The sequence below is a fragment of the Nothobranchius furzeri genome, chromosome 15 (assembly GCF_043380555.1).
Source record: "Nothobranchius furzeri strain GRZ-AD chromosome 15, NfurGRZ-RIMD1, whole genome shotgun sequence".
Classification (NCBI taxonomy): Eukaryota; Metazoa; Chordata; class Actinopteri; order Cyprinodontiformes; family Nothobranchiidae; genus Nothobranchius; species Nothobranchius furzeri.
In genome coordinates, this window is record NC_091755.1 from 30898138 (window position 1) to 30918199 (window position 20062).

At 40.8% G+C, this 20062-nt stretch overlaps 1 protein-coding gene across 4 annotated transcripts in view; it reads left to right on the plus strand.

Annotated features, from left to right (window-relative positions):
- Positions 1 to 20062, plus strand: part of LOC107390712 (forkhead box protein J3) — a 96375-nt gene that overhangs the window by 46586 nt on the left and 29727 nt on the right. For all 4 annotated transcript variants that reach the window (XM_070544659.1, XM_070544660.1, XM_070544661.1 and 1 more), the window contains 2 exons: positions 8544 to 8618; positions 10442 to 10525. In XM_070544659.1, the coding sequence (XP_070400760.1) occupies positions 8544 to 8618; positions 10442 to 10525 (159 nt within the window). The remainder of the gene's footprint in view (positions 1 to 8543; positions 8619 to 10441; positions 10526 to 20062) is intronic.

Sequence of the window (20062 nt, forward strand, 5' to 3'; positions counted from 1 at the left end):
GAACACGATTGTAGATAAAAACATAGCTAGACATCCTAAGAATTAAAAGGGTAAAAATAACATAAGAATAATACATATATAAACACAAGTGACAACATTAAAAGCAGTGCAAAATAAAAACAATAAGCCAGTGTAAAAGATCGTTTTGGGGGAAAGCTAACAAGTAAAAATGGAGAGATGAAGCTTGCTTTACTGCAGAGGGAACTCGTTCCAAAGGGTTGGTGGCATTACTGCGAAGGCCCGGTCCCCCCTCAATCTCAGTTTGGAGTGTGGGACTTCCAGCAACTCATGCCCAGCAGAGCAGATGCCCTGAGAGGGGATACCCCCGTGTAGTAATGCTGCCAGATATGGTGGAGAGCTGCCCTGTAGAGCCCTATACACATACAGAAGAATCTTAACAGTGTTTCCCCTAGTAATTTTTCCGGGGGGGGGGGGGGGGGGGGGGGGCTTGGGGAGAAATTATGACACGTCTCTAAATAAAGTAAAATTTTCCAGTGCAGATTGGAGACAACCCATAGAAGCACTGATTTGATCTCATTTCAGAGAAAAATAGCACAGTTTAGATGCACCTAATAAATAAAATTACTAACAAACTCAGGAATCTGTTTCTTTGCTTCACTGTTCTGGTGCTGAGAATATCACTAATGCGGATCAAAGGAGATACACAGATGAATGCACCTCTTATTATTTGGAGACTACATTTACTGCAGCTGGCAGAGGCAGAAATTGTTTCTATTGATACACGGATTTTACAGAATCATTTTAAATTTTAATAGGGGAAGACTGCAGGAGAGAGCGGTAAAATACAGGGGGTCCCCAGCAAAAACAAGAAACTATGAGTCTGTTGAAACCCGCTGGATTTCCATCAGGCAGTCACGGGGCAGCTCCAACGACCCAGTGGCTGTGCTGGGTCAGTTATCGAGCCCAGTCCGGTACCGGCTCAGCAGAGGGTGAACGAGCCGAGGCGACGTCATGCTCTGCTTAAGAAGAAGCGTTATTTTCCCGCTTCAGAAGAAGCGTCCAACATGTTTTTACGCTTTCTCCGAGACATGTCACGTCGCTAAGTTGTTAGCGCCGCACGCTAACACGTCAATAGTGCAGCGTAGCCTGCTGGAGGTTTTAAGGGTTCAGATGAAAACACCCGACCTCTCACGCTGCTCACGCATCGATCTTAAGTTGTCGCTGTTGCGCTCACGCCGTAATACAGTATTAGATGCAGTTAAAGTCAGGCTCTAAAAAATAAATACATTTTACATGAATAAGTGATGATTAGCCTGGTGGGGGGAGGAAAACCTGGCCTAATAAGCACTGGAGGAAATCCTGTCAAGATCGTCAACATTCGTTTATGTTAACGCTACTGAAACATGTAAACCAAAATGCATTATATCCACTGCTACCTTTCTAATTTTAAACTCAGTAACTTGTGCTGTAACTGCACCTTGCTCTGCCTGCTCCTTTCTTCTTGCTGCCCGCCGGCTGTGATCACAAGCGACAACATAGTAGTTCCCGCTGCTTCTTCGGGAAACAGCGCAAAAAAAAAAATAAAAATTAAATAAATAAAACTTGGGATCTTGTAGGGGTGGCGGTAAGATTTCAGCCGTGGCGGGCCGCCACGGCTACGCCTATGTAAGGGAAACCCTGCTTAAGTTTCGCCCGATAATAAACCAGGAGTCAGTGCTGAGAAGCTAGCACAGTGTAATGTGGTCCCTCCTTATAGTCTCAGTCAGGAACCTGGCAGCAGAGGTCTGTACAAGTTGCAGCTGTGCAATTGCAAGGCTAAGTGCTACCTGCTTAGTTTCTTCATTTCTCATACAGCCAATAAAGAGCACATTTATTACAATCTGTCCGGTGGTAAGTGTGTAAGGACGTGCACACATTCAGGCAGTCAACATGTAGCTTATTCAGGGTTGTAGTTTTGATTTCTCATCCCCTTCAAAATAAAACTACGACGGCAGAAATGGTGGATCATTTAAACGTGAAACTACTTGGTGCATTACCACCATCTAGTGGTCATGTTAGCAGAGTGATACCAGGCGCCGGTAGAAAAACGAAGCAGTTCTTTAAAAGTTCTTCAAATATGTAAAAATGACTGCCCATCCCTACCGTGTTATTTAGCTAAAAACTGTTTATATTGTTTCCGAAGTTGTTGGAGCCAGTTGTCTAAAAAATTGTCCTTGACAAAGACCATTCTGTCATGTTTGCAGACCTTGCCGATGTGTGTGTGGTCTGTCTGCTGCTGGGCAGTGATGCTGTTGCCCCAGTGAGGCCCAGAAAGCTCATTAATCAAACAGGGCGAGGAGTGGGTGGAAGGAAGATGCAGTGGTGAATTTCATTATTTTACTCCACTGCGCTGCTAATCAGTTTATTTATCGATGGTGACTATTCCCGTTCTGTGAAAGATGACTGTTTCTGGAAAATGAAGGGAAAAGGCATTCAGTCATACAGTTCATCAGCAGGCGCTAGATGTTTTCAGGATGGGAGGATGGTCTTTTTCTACCTGCAGGTTCACCTGAAGACACACCCACGCAGCACTTTCTTGTCCTTGAATCTGCATTTAATTTTTTTCAAATTGTTTTTTCTTTCAGATTCCTGCATAAAAGTAGATTTATGTCACTGTTCTCTTAAATGTGTACAAACTCCTGCAGCTGCTTAAACACAAAAGCAAATTCATCATGCTCTCAGATGAAACCCACACTTCCTTCACTCACTAACGGCATGGTAAACATTTTTAGAGCAAAACGCATCAGAGTTCCTCACAGACAGCCAGGAGGACAAGAAAATATCTGCCTAATTCCTCAAATGGAACAAATTACAACTGACTCTTGCAGATTTACCTGGACACAACCCCTCAGCTCAAATGAATCATTTATCACATGCAAAACAATATAAGACTCTTGGATAAAACACTACTGATTATCTAAGAAATGCATGTCCTTTTGTTTTTATAAAGAATTTAAAATCTTAACCAGAGCCATGTTTGCTGGTTTAAATTAAACTTTTTGGATAAATCAATTGATTCAGGTTGGTTTAATCAGTCTCAATCCTTGTCTGATGCAAAGACCTACAATAAAGATAACTTCATGGGTAACGAATTGGTTTGGCCTGCTTGTTTTAACATCTGTATGTCTGCAGGGAAACTTACAGAACTTAGATGTGAGCAAAACATTTGCCGTGTTTTTTTGTTTTGGGGTTTTTAACCTGTGCTTGAAAACCTTAGAAATGCTTGAAATTCTTTGCAGTATTTTCAAAGATTTTAAAAGCACTCACATTTGTATTAAAGTCTTTGAAGCTTAAATGGAAATTTGTGTCAGCATAGTAACATTTCTGAGAAAATGAGATTTTAAATATTTTTTAAACATAGAAGTATGCTGTAAGACAGATGTCCAGCACTTGAGTTTGGCAAACATGGTAAAACCCCAGAAGATTCTTATTTTTAGACGATTTTGGGAAGCATTACACATAACATGGTGGCGCAGTTGTTAGCACTGTTGCCTCGCAGTAAGAAGGTTGCAGGTTCGAAACCCGGCTGTGGCCTTTCTGCGTGGCGTTGCATGTTCTCCCCATGCATGCGTTCCTCCACGTACTCCGGTTTCCCCTACAGATCACAACATGCCCTACAGGTTAAAAATTGTACGTCGCTTTGGATAAAAGCGTCCGCCAAATAAGTAAACATAAAACATAAACATAACAAACATTTCCCCCCCAAGTGTAAGAAATACACTTGGGGGGAAATTTTACACAGTTTTCATGCCTCACAGCAACATTCTAACATGATATATATACATTAGGGCTGTAGCGAAGCCTCGACGAAGTCGACGGCTCGATTCTAAAAATTTGTCGACGTCAGATCCGGAAGTCGACGCACCGCGCCCACTTGTTGCATCCCCAGGAGTTTGTAAATAGAGGAGGAATCTGCCTGTTTTTCCTGTAGTTCGCCCTCTTCTCCGCCTTCACTAACATCTCCGCCAAATACCGAAGACCCGGAACAACGTCCGTCCACTACTAGATTATTTTCCTGTTTTGCCCCTTCGTCTCCCGGCAACGGACAACAACTTCCGGGGTCAGACGCGCTGCTTCGTGTCTATCGCAGATGTAGAAAATCACCGGGAGCGTTTCTCCCTTCATTAAGGAGCTTCTTTCAGACACGAGGAGAGCTGTTTTGGTGCTAGCAGTCTCTCCTCCGTGCTGGTCTGTTTGCTGCTGGGTGTTTTTGGTTTATTTAAACTTGGTAACTTGAACTTAATGTTTGGTAAAGCTACTGTTAGCATCTTCGCTAACAGCTTCTTGCGTTGGGATAAGCTGTTACGTTTTGGTTTAGAGTTAATCTTTTTTGTGGTGTAGATCTCCCTTTTTATTACATTTAGAGTGTTGTGGGTTTTCGGTTTAGTTTAAAATATCACCTTGAGTTTGGTTTAACCCGTAAGACCACTCGCCTCACGCACATAAGTGACCAAAACAAAGCAGCATGGAGACACTCCATCTTCTACCACCTCTCAGGCAGCAGCCTGCACTCCCAAGTTCTACACGTCACCAGAACATAACCAACCGCAACACAATAAAAGCAGTGTTATACAAACTGGAAGGCCTGTAGTGTTTATTCTCTTACAGTAAGAATTTATCAATTTTTTTGAGGAATTTATTTGAGATTTTCTGGTTTTTGTTAATTGTGCAATAGAAAAATAATCATTAGATTAATTTTCTAAATAGTCATTAGAATAGTCGACTATTCGATAAAATAATCGTCAGAATAATCGTTTTTAAAAATAATCGTTTACCCCCAGCCCTAATATACATATATTGTGGAGCTAAAAAAGAAAAAATATATATAATGAAGTGGTTTTCTTAAATTTGTCTAAAAACTTGGAAAAATAACACATTTCGGAAAAAAAGCAACTACTGGACCATCTGGTTGTTCTCATCAAACTGCAGCACTTACGCACTTCCCTGGGTCCGGCATTCATTACGCACTCTTGCAACAGAACACCACTGATGTGAGAGGTTCTCCGCTCAATATTATCAAAAAGGAGAAACAGCCGGCTGCTACCACTTCAACTTTTGGACAAACTACCAGAGTCCCCCCCCCCCCCCCCCCCCAAAGACACCAGTTGAATTCATGGAAAACAAAAGACATTTGGACCTAGGAAATAGCAACTGGTGTTTAGCACTATCTCATTCCCTCTGGCAATGTGGGTTTTGCAGTAGAAGCATCTCTGGGAAGATACCTGAGGGGAGGGGGGAGTGTTCAGTGACCGTGTTTGCGTTCAAAACCTAGCTTTTTCTGTAAATTTGCTAAAGCAGCTTTAATTCCAAATGTACTTATTCACAGCAATACAAACAATGGGTTATTTCTAATGTTTAATGTGTTTCTATTGCTTGTTAAATAAACTAATACATTCCTGGGAATTAAACACCAGTGGGTGAAGAAATTATAAATACTAATTGGAACCGCATGGCAACAAGTATTCCTATTACTGTTAACATAAACCACTGTTGTTTTTTTTTAGATATATATAAAGCATTAAGGACTCACAGGGACTTGATACATTCATTCATGTCAGAGCATGTTTATGCAGCACTTTAAGTACCTAATCAATACACTTAATCAAATATCACAGGACCCTTTAGGGTTTCCTTATCCTCATGAGTCTCTCTCGAGGGGTCTTATTGACGACTGCTTTAGCATCTGAATCGCCGCTGCTTTGACAAAAGAAGATTTTTATTAAACCGTGTTTGCTGTTAAAGACCCACTAGTGACTCCACCAAACAGTGACATTAACGCAAAAAGAAATTTGGTCAAGGTTTTTTCTTGGCATAGTTAATTTTAAAGTGAAACCACCCAAAGTCAAGCAAAGACAGGCATCCAAAAAAAGTGCCAGGGTGTGCAAAGTCTGAAATACACAGTTTGTGCAGACGCTGCAAGTAGCGCACAGGTGTGCGAAAACTGCGGGGATGATTTATAAATAGTGTGTAAATAAACAAAAAGTAGGTAGAAGTTAACAAAATCAGTCTTTGGTTTCTGATGCAGATGTTAGCTGCTGTCTGCAAGCTAGTGGCATTCTTCTTTGCCTTTTTCCATCACCCAGCTGCCATGTCTTCCCTTGATGGACGGTTTAAAGCGACCAGTGACCTGCTAAGTAAAGCAAAAACCGCTCAAGCATTTCTTCAAGAGGATGGGGCGAGACAGAGGTGGACAAGGCTACTGTGACGTCCTGCTGACAGAAAGACAAGGTGTTTTTTTAGGAGAAAGATAGAGCTGGTTTTGAGAAGAATCCTGAAAAATGGGGGGAAAAATACAATTCTCCAATCGGTCTCCCCCCCCCCCTCCCCCCTCCCCCCAGTGGTATTAATTAGCAGCAGCAGATGAGTGGAGAACAGCAGCCTGAAGGGAGAAGAGGTTTGTGTCAGGTTAGCGTACGTTGTTGTTGGTCTTATGCTTTTCCTCTTTGGCACACACACACACACACACACACACACACACACACACACACACACACACACACACACACACACACACACACACACACACACACACTTTTCATCATGACTGACACTGAATGCATTATAATAAAAAAGAAAGTAATGTGATCATGAATTCTAAGCGTTAGTGGGACCACATCTTCACATATTCAAACAACGTATTTACTAAAAGCATCTCCGACTGGGACGCCGCACGACCGCCCCACCTCACAGTCGGGCTGAATCACGGCTCCAGTCTTGCATCGTCTTCCTGACTATCTGCAGTGAATTTAATTTCAGCTTCCCTCTCGCTCATCGGTTTCAGATGTCTCCAACAGAACTGATACGTCTCTGTTTTAATCAATACAACCGTCTGCTTCTGCAGCATAACTGCTTGCATTTCACTCCTCTAAAACTGTCGCACACGGCATATTTTTACCCCAACATGGGAGGACCTCACAGTCCCATAAAAAAATACCATTGCTGCTTCTAAGTCCACATTAGGTTCTCCTGGTGCTCTGATGGGGACTTGGTGCACATATGGGATTGGAGATTAAACTGTTGTTGTGCTTAAAAGGCAAAGAAGTGCCTTGGTTGACACTGTGAAAGGGGCCCATGCACATTTTTATTAGTTATTATTAAAAATAATAATGGAAATTTCAACCTCTGCTAAAATTACGGCTGAGGATGACGATAAAATTAATTGGTTTTCTGTATGAAGTCAAAATAAATTGCAAGGCCAAAGAAACATGCATGCTAGCTATTTAATTGTAGGTCACTTTGCATAAATGTGTCTGCTAAATAAATTATAGGAACAATTTTGATCAAATATGTAGTTTTTTTTTCCAGATTTTCACATTAAGAATTAGAATATTAAGACACGTTTCAGCTATTGATTGTCAGATCAATTAGGCTTTCATTATTCTACAGGCAGATTGAGTGCTGGGACAATAACATCTTCATCTTGGATGTAGTCCCTCATTTGTTAGTCTTTTTTTAGTCTCCTCTTTTCTTCTCATTTCTGAATTAGTTTTTACCTCTTGTGAAAAAAGAGGCGCTTTGTGAGAAATGTATGCAAAAGTTAGAACTTTTTCATCCGTTTTGCTTCGTTCGGCTTGTTTGATGTCCTCAGTCTTTAGAATGCTGTCTGGTTGGTTGAGTTCTATTTGAGTTTCTCTGCCATCCATCATCGTTGGGCATCAGGTTAAAATCTTGTTTCAGAATAGACAAACATGTCAATAGATGGTCCAAAACTGAGGGATTACAATCGTTTTAATGTCGAAACCCTTCAAAAATGTACTTTTTAATTTTGTTTACAAATATGAAGCAATATTAATTATAATTTGATTTACAATATTAACAAAAATAATATTAAAAACAATGTTAAGATAAGGCATAGTAATACATTACTTTTAAAATTTTAAATATATTAGTTTTTTTTAGAATAGCTACAATAATTTTACTGGTTAAATCAATGATTTCTGTGATAAAAGAACAAAAATGTGTTCAACCCAAAAGATCATTGACCTATCTAATTAAATATAATCACCCTATTTATGTCTAACAATGCTGCATGTGGGGTGTCGGATGCTTCCAGATTCCCATGGATTGAGTAATGGAGGTGTATTTGCTCCATTCTTCTGGTTGCACAGGGCTGCTACGCTAGCGGGTTTCTCTCATGATTAGGATCTTATCATGCTTTTAAGAACCATATTTTCTCGCAAGGGGCTATAAACATTTTCCTAATATAAGTTGAAACATTTCAGTTTGGGCAACAAATTAGTCTTCAGAGGGAATTGGGGGAGCCAAAATGCAGATAGGCTCCCCCAGAAACCGTCAACTGACCCAGGGGAATCTAGTCCCCCCCCCCCCCCCATTCTCATGGAGTTTCAACAGAGGTGACCAGACACTCTGACGGAGCTACGGTGTTCTCAGTAGGCTCCCTGCATGCCTGTGTATGATTCTAATCCTGATGTTAAATAAAAAAAACTTGGAAGAAAATGCACTTTTGTTAAAGAAGATTAAAAGTTGATTTCATGTTTTTATTGTCTGAATAACCATTGCTCCTTCTTTCCTTTTCCGTGCAGAATTCCATAAGACACAACCTGTCCTTGAACAAGTGTTTCCTCAAAGTGCCTCGCTCCAAAGACGACCCTGGAAAAGTGAGTGTCTCCTCAGCGGTGTGATGTGACGAAAAAAGTCAGGCTGCATTACGGTGGACGGCGCAATTAAAAATTCAAGTCTGTTTCAGCGAGCTTTCCAGTTCTGACTTCTCCAGCCTTTACTCAGTCCTGTGCAGTTTGTGTGCACGTGGATTTTCACTTTTTTTGTCTCACACTCATATAAATAATATGTGCACTTAAAAGCAGTTTGTAACTCCATAACCAGCTGTGTTGAATGCCTAATGCAGCTTTCTCTGGGATCTGTGGCTCCTGTGATATTGATTCTCCCAAGTAATAACCTGTCTCAGGGAGCAATGAATAATAAGTATATGTAGGTACACACCCTCAGACACAAGGCCTTTCATGCATCTGTTATGCTTTATTAGAGTTTGTTTTTCTCCTTCTCTCTCTCTTGGACACAATCGCAGGAAGCTTTAGATACGTTTCTCCTCCGCCGCTGCCTCTGCCGTCGTTGGGAACCCCTTTCTGCCAGGACCACTTCTGTTTGATAACAATTTGTCAAGTCCTTGTTTGTGCAGAATCGAAGGACTTGCTCAGATGGGGGAAGTATATAATTAAGGTTGATCACTGAAGCTTGTCCTTACATTACGTTTTTAATAAATGCTGAAAAGGACTGCACTTTAACTCGTCACCGGATTAAAACCAAAAACAATCCTCAACTTTTTATAGCGGGGAAAAGAAAGCTAAAACTTTTCAACAAACTTTTAAAACTGCTCATTTCGTTGGTTGGGGGAAGAGGGTGGGGGGCTCTCCTGGCTGTGGGGATTTAGATACTATTGAAAAATGAATTGGGGGAGAAGAAGGTTTAAATTATTCACAGGAAATCCTTGGGCTTGAGTGGAGGCCTATAGTGTGGAAAGGCACAAAGAGAGTGGCTAACCCCTGATTAGCCTTACTCAGACCTGACCAGCACCTCAATTCACGACATGGATCGAAGTGGTCGATACTTTGGCGAGGGATGGGGTCATCAGCGTGTGGAGAGGTTGAATGTACACGTTCTGTTTGAAGCCACAGAGAGAGTGGAGACGCTAAATCATGCATGTGCTAACGTTAATTGGCTGTGTACAGCTCAGTGATGTGGGACTGAGAGGCAGAGAGGGAGGAGAGGAGGAGGGAGCTAGAAGTTGAGGGTTGAAGTGTGTGTGACCTAGATGAATCTCTTCAACTCTGTCTGCAGCATTAGACCTCCTTGTGAGGGACGAATAAAAATGAAATGTAAAAAATAAACCAAGAATCTCAACCTGGAGGAAACCAAGAACTTCCAGAAGTAACTGATTACCTCCGATTTAACTGTGCACTTAAATTTTTGGGTTTGCTGTGTTTTATTTGTGTGGATTTTCAGAAACAGCATTGAGTCTTATGGAAAAACAAAAGTAAAGGGAACTGATTTGATACAGAAACGGAAGACAAATGGCTGCAATGGCTTTACTTAATGCAGCTGGGCTTTGTTGGACTAAACTGAACGTAAAGAGCCCAACAAAGATCCTCCATCCATTAGAGCTGCATACTGCCATTGCAATATCAGAGTGCACAATATCAATTTCACTTAAAAATTGGATCATCCTTTGTAATCTTGTGATGGCACAGCAAAGAGGAGTTAGAAAGAGGTGGATTTATCACAAAATACGTCATCATCACAGGTTTCCAGGTAAAAATGTTCCATCTTCCAGCTTCAAATATCTAACAATGGTGTTGGGAAGAGTTTTCTCGTGTGCCCTACGATCGCAGGGAAATGACAACACTCTGAAAGAGCAGCTTGGAAATAAGGACGCTAATATGAATTTAATGTGGTCATCATTTAGGGTTCCTACTGGGCCATAGACACCAACCCTAAGGAAGATGCGCTACCCAGCAGGTCAAAGAAGAGACCACGCTCCGGAGAACGGGTAAGCTTCTATGTGGTTGTCCTTCTGTCACTGGAGCCATTTTGTTTTAGTTTTAGTATTAAACTGATGTCTTGTGGGTTTATTTACTTCACAATAGGGATGTAAGAAAGTATCGATACACAGAAATATCGCAATTTTTGTGTTACGATACTGAATCAATATTTAGCATCTAGATAGCAGCTTTGATTACCAGCGCTGGCGCCACATGTCCAGGTTGCTTCCAACCATCCAGCCTTATAAAAAAACTTTCAGGAGACTCTCCACACGCTGATCATCATCCCAGCCAGGAAGAGAGCCAAAAATAAACTAGTCATTCGAGAGACTCTCCCACTGCTTGAACCCTGTCGGATCTGCTGGTTGATGGTCAGCATTTTTGGTGCACTCACCTCTCTGGCCACTCGGGTGGTTTTAACACTATGACATGACAATGGTTTATTCCATCTGAAAACCCACTCCGGTACTGGATGAATTAACAATCATGGTCACATACTAGCTCAGTTTTTGAGTGCTCCTGAAGATAAAATCCAATCATTTCTACTGATTAAACTCTTCTTCAGGAAGACTGGACAGGGATCCTGTCCTCTAGCAAACCAAAATCCATTTTTTGATTCTAGGTTTTATTTAAAGTGCAGGCTAGATGAGAAAGAAATAACTTCTGCACAACTGTGGAGGTTAACCCCCCCACTAGCTACACAGAGAGACTGGGTGTTAGTGTTTACAGTCCATCAGTTTATCAAGCCTTTTGCAATAGCTTAAACAGGAAAATGCATATGTGAAGCTAAAAACCTCTTTAGGGGTGTCTTAATGAGGAAATAACATTATAACATGGTCGAAAACTCCAAAAAGTGGAATTTGCATGATAACGTCCCTTTAAATTGGGATTATCCTACAATAATAGTAAGTCATCATTTGTTGCAGATTTATTTTGGGTTATCCAAACTTCACTAAAAATATTTAAAAAAATCATGGCTTTCATTTTACTTTTATATTTTCTATGGAAATTATCCAAATATTTACTTGTTGTCAAAACTGTAAATAATATCATAATAAACTCCTAAAACAGAGTGGAACTATTATTGCTCAAAATCAGCACCGCCAGTTGGTGTTTTGTATCAAGGCCTGATTGATTAGATGACTTAACACATATTGGCCATTTTTACACTTCATTCATATTCATTTTAAACTAGCTATGACCGCAGTTAGACAATCCCCCGCTCTGGTCTTGTTTTACTGTAGAATAGCATCCCGGTCCTCCACCAGGACTTGTTAAACCAGCATGGTGGTGTTGGTCACTTTAGACCACCTGATCCCACAAGTGCTTATTTGGGTTGAGGTGTCGAGTCATGGCAGGCCGCTCATCCTCTCCACTCTCAAAGTGTGGAGGTACTCCATGATAATCTTATAAAATAGGCTCCAGAATCTCATTTGTTTACTTTTGGACCTCATACAACAAGTTTTCCTGGTTCGTTTTGCGTATCGTCTTTGCCTGGTTGGTGCTTATTTTTTGCTCTAAATGATGAAATATGTTTAATGCTTAATAGGGCCAAACTCTATATTTAGACACTTCCACTCACATCATAAATGATGTTGGTGTGCCTTTTCACAAACTCTTAGAATTATGGGATTTCACCCAAACAATCATCAGATCAAGCTAGTTACGATTTGCGCCATGGCGCCATTCCACCAATCAGGGCGGGGCTATAATGTGCCAAATATTGTTGTGTCTGCAGAGCCAGAACACTCCTCGGTCTCCTCTCGTGTTTACGGTCAGATCTCTAAAACTAACAATGCTAGGTTTATGAAACTCTCACATCACAAGGTTGACTAGTTTTGCTAAATAAATATATATGTGTTGTAAATGTTAAACTCAATAAAGTTGGTGATATCATTGCATGGGCATCCAATCTGCCGCATTTGAATGCACGCTCTAAACAAGTAAAATTAATTATTAATATTTTTAGGTAAAATCTGTTGTTTCTTAGACATAATCTTAATATTCATGGTAACAGTAATAACAACAATTAATATATTGAATATATTTTCAGTTTTAAACTAAGATTTCTCTGGGAAATGGAGCAGGACAGTTATTGTGCCAACCAATCTCACCATCAGTGATGATGATGAACAGGAGGAAGATGACCCTGAGACATATCTTCAAATATAAAATATTCTAAAATATGATAATAATCCGTATTTGATCAGAAATAGTATCTATTGTTCAAATAACTGTTTAAAAATATTCTACAATCATCTGTTTTCATAAAAATATTCTCTGTTGTTTAATAATTGTGATATAATCTGTATTATTGAACAATGATATAATGTTCTAAATTAGCTAAAATATTCTAAAGTGTCTTATAATTATCTATATTATTCAAAAATAATGTTTATTTAACTTGTTCATGTGTTTTATTTTGGGATTTATTTTACCAGAACAGGGCCAACGTCCACATTTGATCACTTCGTTTTCTCTGATTTTCCACATGAAAATAAATATTTTTGAAAATTGTAACAACAGAAATACACTTTGGTTATGGACTACAATAACACCCTGGGGTTGAAATTTTAAATATTAAAATTCTTCAATGAGTGCCCTATAAAGGGTTAATTGTGTTGAAGAGGTTTGCCCTCTTCCAAGTGACTGGTTTTGCTTTCAGTCTTGATGTTTTGTTGTGCACACTGGGGAGCTGAAATGTGTCATGCAGTTGGTTCAAACAGAAAGTTATGCTGGTCTTATCGTGGAAGGTATGATATCTACTTCCTGTCAAGTAACTAGACATTCTCTGAATAAGAAACATGTGGGTTGATTTGCTGCCTTGGTAGGAGGCACCCATATATACAGCTCGGAGGGCATTTTATTGCCTCAGTATTTTTGTGTCTATTGTATGTTTCTAACAGCGATTGTGAAGGTCCTTGTGTAGTCAGACGCTGCTGTGTAGATCTTAACGTCTTGTCTGCAAACTTAAGCAGCATGGTGAACCACCAGCAGCAGCCAATTTCTACCCCCCCCCCCCCCCCCCCCCCAAATTTTATGCAATTATTAAAAGTTTAAAGCCTCAAAAATAGCACGGGTATCCTCAGTGAAGGCTGCTTCACTAATATTGACTCACTCAAAGTAGATTCACCTTAAAAGTAGAAACAAGACCCTTGCGCCCTAACAAAGACAAACACCTCAGCATTGGCATTATTTTAATAACAGAATCAGAGCTTTAGGAGTCTTAATTAAATAATATACCACGTATATACCTAGCTGTGTTAACCACAGGCTCCTGGGTGGCAATTTTCAAGAAGCTGTGGTGAAAAGTAGAAATAAGCTACAGGATAGATGTGAGAACACAAAAGCAGGAAGGAAGATTGGGTTTGAAATATTGATTGACAGCAGCCGAGGCTATAAATACATGTAACCCTGCATCGACTCGGCAGAATGCAGCTGGTGTTCAGTCATTAACCTGCAAATCTGAATACAAAAGCAGTGCAGAGTTTGCTCCCTGAGCCTCGTGCCACCCTTATCCTCCATCATCTTTGGTTTTTCTTTCCTCCCTTTTGGTCCTGTCTGTCTACATGCATATCCTGCATGCACTTTCTGTTTCCTCTGCACTCAATTACCACACTCATAACTAGTTAGGTGTACTGAGAAAAATGCATTATTACCATCCTGTCAGTTTGAGAATTTAGCATTTCAAAAGATGAAACGGCTTTGAGATTATTATTCCAGCTGAGTCTGAATGAACTGTGCTCCCAGTTTGTGTTTGTGTGTGTGTGTGTGTGTGTGTGTGTGTGTGTGTGTGTGTGTGTGTGTGTGTGTGTGTGTGTGTGTGTGTGTGACTAATGAAAATATCTGTTTTTACCAACAGATTCTGAATGAAAGATTATCTGAACTCCAATATGTGAATCTCTGTTTAACATCATTAGCACGTTTAGTACGCGTGTGTGTGTGTGTTTTGACTTCCTTTTAACGGGTTTGGCTTTTTCAGCTGAAATTTAAAAAAAAAAAAAAAACCAAACCCTTCATCTTCCACACTTTCTCTTTAAGATCAAAATGGACAACCCTTCCAAAGGTGGAAAAGATAAAACAAACAAACAAAAAACAAACCATAATTAACCATTTACAGGCAGCCATTTCTGGAATTTGGACCATAATGACAACATAATAAAATGTTGTTTAGCTGTGTGGCTACACCTGCAAAAATGAAAGAAACAGTATTTAGAAAAAAACTTTTTTCTGGTTATTTTTTACTAGAGTCATAAGCAGATATTTGAATATCCACATTTAATCAGGGTGATGCATGTTGGAAACCGGTTCTGTGGATGGTTAAAGTAAAAAAGAGAGATTCTTGTTGTATATGGATGTAAACACAATGTTGCAGAAATTCTTTCTGCTATAGCAAGCAGACTGAAATTCATAGGGTCAGTTTGTGATGCTTTTACTTTTGGTGCGTTTAAAAATGTTGCCTTTTTGAGAAAATCAAAGGTCAAAGGTTTTACCATAGATATGCATGAGTTGCCAAGGGTTTCTCCCACTTCTGTGCAGCTTGTTTCACGACTCTTTGTTTCCACATGACTGTTTGTTCAAACATGTTTTATATTTTAGTTTTTATTTTAGTGGACTAAAGATTTACTGACAACCCCTAGCAGCTGATCTCCAACCTGTAACCCTTCTAGTTTCAGTCTGGGTGGCACATACAAGTAAGGGTTGTGTGATTCCTGCTGCAGGTTCAAATTCTAGCCGCAAACATTGCAGCAAGGGATATGCAATATTGTTGGCCGGTATTAGCAATAAAAACTAATACCAGAATTACAGTTAAATACATTTAAGTTTTTAAAATGCAGTCCCCTCTATGTAGTCATCTCTATGTCGTTACCTTTTAAAAAAAATCCTGCAGCTGTTCATCTTGGCCATCTCTCTTCCTTTCATCCTCTATCTCTGCCAAAGTTTGTTGCAACATGATTATTATCTTTCTGTTAGCCTACCACTCGTTTCTCTCCCTCTCTGTCCATATCGCTGCTTTACCCTTCTCGTCTCCGGAGAGCTCAGGCAGGCGTGGAGCGGCAAAGTGCACAATCACCGCTCCTCATTGGAGGAAGACCGGAGGTAAAAGAGACAGAAAGGGCTGCCTGGAGGAGTCGGAGGAAGTGTTGAAGAAAGGATGCAGAAACGAAGAGAAACAGACGTCAAGGTAGACAGGGTGTAGAGGGAAAAAGTCAAGCTGCGAGGAGTGAAAAAGAAGTAAGAGGAGTTGGAGGAGGAGGAGGAGGGAGTGTTCTAGGCTTGTGTTCCAGTTAATTACCACAGAAGGCCCTGGGGCTGCAGTTAGACATATTTTCTTCACCAACGATATTTTTTTTATTACAAACATTAATTAATTCAGAGCCTTGTCATCTCGTCTTACATGGATGGGCCCTTCGACCCCTTTTCTTATGCCTCACTTGCACTGCTGGCAGACACACTGTGGGCTGTCACATGGGCGAAAGGAAAAGTGGGAGGTTTTAAATGTTAAGATTTATGGCAGTATTATCGTTTGAGTAGAAAAAATGTGGACTGAATAATATTTGTGTGTGTGTGTGTGTGTGTGTGTGTGTGTGTGTGTGTGTGTGTGTGTGTGTGTGCGTGCGTGCGTGCGTGTGTGTGTATGTGTTGTTGCACCTGGGCTACGCAGACCGTAAGAGTTAAAGCCGGCTGGGACGCTCAGCGTCGGCTGCATTGTATAAATGTGTAGACCGTGTACATTTCGTCTGCGGTGCCTTCAGAATAATCACACCCTTTCATGTTATGTATGCCTCTCCATCTGCCTGTCACCACTCAATTATCCAACTATTCTTCCCCTCTCCCCCTCTTTTTCCACAAGCCTTTTTCACTCCTCTCTTCACCTCTCTGTTGTCTTCCCTCTAAGTGCCGCCACCAGGGAACCGGCAACCCGTTTGTCTGGCAGTTTATCATAAATTAAGGATTTCATTGTTACCAACCAATCCTCTTACCCTAAGATGTTTGAGGAGGCATGCGAGCTGTCTTGAACCCTGGAAGAAGTCAGACAGAGGGGAAGAAAATATCCTGTTCGTGTTTTTAAAAAATTCTTAGATACCGACTTTGCTTCTTCTCATCAATTTTTGAATATTTCCGCACGTTGAGCTAACCCATCTTTGGCTCTTGATGAGGACAGCTGAGGATGAAATGCAGCCCAATACATTTTAGGTGCGTGAATAATGCATGAGGAGGGCTTGATTCATCTTACCAAGTGCAAGTGATGTGCCCGCTTTCCCAGCTGTTAAAGTGTCCGGCAATTTACATGAAGCACGCTTCGACTTGTTCACACGGTCTTCAGCCCGGGGCTCGGTGGTGAATCAGGAGGCTTCGCTCAGGAATCATGAACCTAAAGCGCTCTGAAATTTCTATATAACCTTTGTCACATTTAATTTTCCTCCATGTCGCCAAACTCTGCTGGATATTTCCAATCAACTCAAGCTGGGTTTGAAACATTCGTGCTTGTTTAATTAACAGAAAAGGCTTGCAGCGTTCTGAAATCCCACGTTCTGTGCTCTACCTTGCTTTTAACGCCACAGCTAATGATTCCGGCTCATGTAGGTTTCTGTACAATTCCCAGATTTAAATCAATATAGCTCACTCGTGGAGTTACAGTTATATCTTCAGCTTGAGTTTTGCCACAGATGTCACCCAGTTGCAGCAGAATAAACTTCCACAAACAAGCACACCAACTTTGTCAAAGAAGATTCGTGGATAATTAGGCGCATAAAGTTTTGGGGGGCTAAAATAGGCAAGTGCACTGGGAAGTTTTGCACAGGTTTTCTTTGCAAATCGTGGTTCCATTGAATAAAACTTAGATGAATTTTTCTAAAACTGATGGTTGAATGTATTATCTTTTGAAAAGCTACTACAAAGAACAAATTACCCAATGAAAGAAATGTATTACGTGTGGTTAATTGATGAGGGCAGGGATGATGTAGTGTACTAGTTGCAGCAGAGTTGAACGAAAAGATTTATGCCTGGTTTACATGGCAGGATAATCATACCGATATGTACACACGATTACCGTAACGACTCTAAAGATAATCTTGTGAGATAATCCTACCTTGTTTGGTGTGTTAAGAGTACTCTGGTTTACTCCAAACATTAATCCAGGCTTTCAAACATATTGGATTGTTTTGCTCAGATTTTTGGAGAAAAACATGTTGAATGTGACATCTAGCCGGTCATAAAGCGAGGTGATGGCAGCACACTTCTCCTACGCCATGTTTGTGGACTTCAAAGTTCAGTTTTATCTCACCAGATTTCCCTTGTGAACGAGGAACGTCCATGAGTAAAAGCAGCTTGTGTGTAGTATATGCCGAATTGACACCACACACTGTGAGACCATAAGTCTCTCGTTGCTTTGAAAATCATTTGACCATTCTGAAGGGACGGATAATTTTGTTCAAACGTTAAGGGAATGATGCATGTAATTTTGTGAGCTTTTAGCACTAAGACTCTGTGTTGTGAATGACTCACAGCTCGCAAATTTTAGCACAACATCAGGAAAACTGATCTATTTGTTGCCATTTTTGTGTTTGTTAATGTTTATCTGTGGCAGCCATCTTAACCCCAAATGGTAACTACAGTGGTGTGAAAAACTATTTGCCCCCTTCCTGATTTCTTATTCTTTTGCATGTTTGTCACACAAAATGTTTCTGATCATCAAACACATTTAACCATTAGTCACAGAAAACACAAGTAAACACAAAATGCAGTTTTGAAATGATGGTTTTTATTATTTAGGGAGAGAACAAAATCCAAACCTACATTGCCCTGTGTGAAAAAGTAATTGCCCCCCTTGTTAAAAAATAACCCAACTGCAGTGTGTCACACCTGAATTCAATTTCTGTAGCCACCCCCAAAGCCTGATTACTGCCACACCTGTTTCAATCAAGAAGTCACTTAAATATGAGCTGCCTGACACAGAGAAGTAGGCCAAAAGCACCCCAAAAGCTAGACATCATGCCAAGATCCAAAGAAATTCAAGAACAAATGAGAACAAAAGTAATTGAGATCTATCAGTCTGGTAAAGGTTATAAAGCCATTTCTAAAGCTTTGGGACTCCAGCTAACCACAGTGAGAGCCATTATCAACAAATGACAACAACATGGAACAGTGGTGAACCTTCCCAGGAGTGGGCGGACGACCAAAATTACCCCAAGTGCGCAGACAACTCATCCGAGAGGTCACAAAAGACCCCAGGACAACTTCTAAAGAACTGCAGGCCTCACTTGCCTCAATTAAGGTCAGTGTTCACGACTCCACCATAAGATAGAGACTGGGCAAAAATGGCCTGCATGGCAGATTTCCAAGACGCAAACCACTGTTAAGCAAAAATAACATTAGGGCTCGTCTCAATTTTGCTAAGATACATCTCAATGATTGCCAAGACTTTTGGGAAAATACCTTGTGGACTGATGAGACAAAAGTTGAACTTTTTGGAAGGTAACTGTCCCGTTACATCTGGCGTAGAAGTAACACAGCATTTCAGACAAAGAACATCATACCAACAGTAAAATATGGTGGTGATAGTGTGATGGTCTGGGGTTGTTCTGCTGCTTCAGGAACTGGAAGGCTTGCGTGATAAATGGAACCATGAATTCTGCTGTCTACCAAAACATCCTGAAAGAGTATGTCCGGCTATCTGTTCGTCAACTAAAGCTGAAGCGATCTTGGGTGCTGCAGCAAGACATTGACCCAAAACACACCAGCAAATCCACCTCTGAATGGCTGAAGATTAACAAAATGAAGACTTTGGAGTGGCCTAGTCAAAGTCCTGACCTGAATCCTATTGAGATGCTATGGCATGACCTTAAAAAGGCGGTTCGTGCTAGAAAACCCTCAAATAAAGCTGAATTACAACAATTTCTTCAAAGATGGATGTGCCAAAATTTCTCCAGAGCGCTGTGAAAGACTCGTAGCAAGTTATCGAAAACGCTTGATTGCAGTTATTGCTGCTAAGGGAGGCCCAACCAGTTATTAGGTTCAGGGGGCAATTACTTTTTCACACAGGGCAATGTAGGTTTGGATTTTGTTCTCTCTAAATAATAAAAACTTTAGGTTACTGTCGTAACCCCGGTTCTCTGAGTAACATGAGTGAGATGTCTCACTATGGGATACGCCCCTCCGCGGATTCCTCAGAAGCACTTATCTCAAAACGCCAATCCTGATTGGCCAGTGACCGTGACGTACGCGTCCCCCTGCTACTATAAGTAGCAAGCGTCCCCACGCACGCACTATTCAAGATAAACACCTCCTCTCGCTTCGCCCAGCAAGAAGGGTTGACTGGTGAGACATCTCACTCATGTTACTCAGAGAACCGGGGTTACGACAGTAACCTAAAGTTCTCTTTCTTAACATTCGTTTCGATGTCTCACTATTGGATATGGAGACTCCCGTATTGCCAGACAGCTTATCCAGCGATCACCAACCTACAGGGATACGTCCTGGCCCGCCAAAGACCCCACACTCAGAATCATGTGAGTCATTGCAGGGACCAAAACATCAAGCTT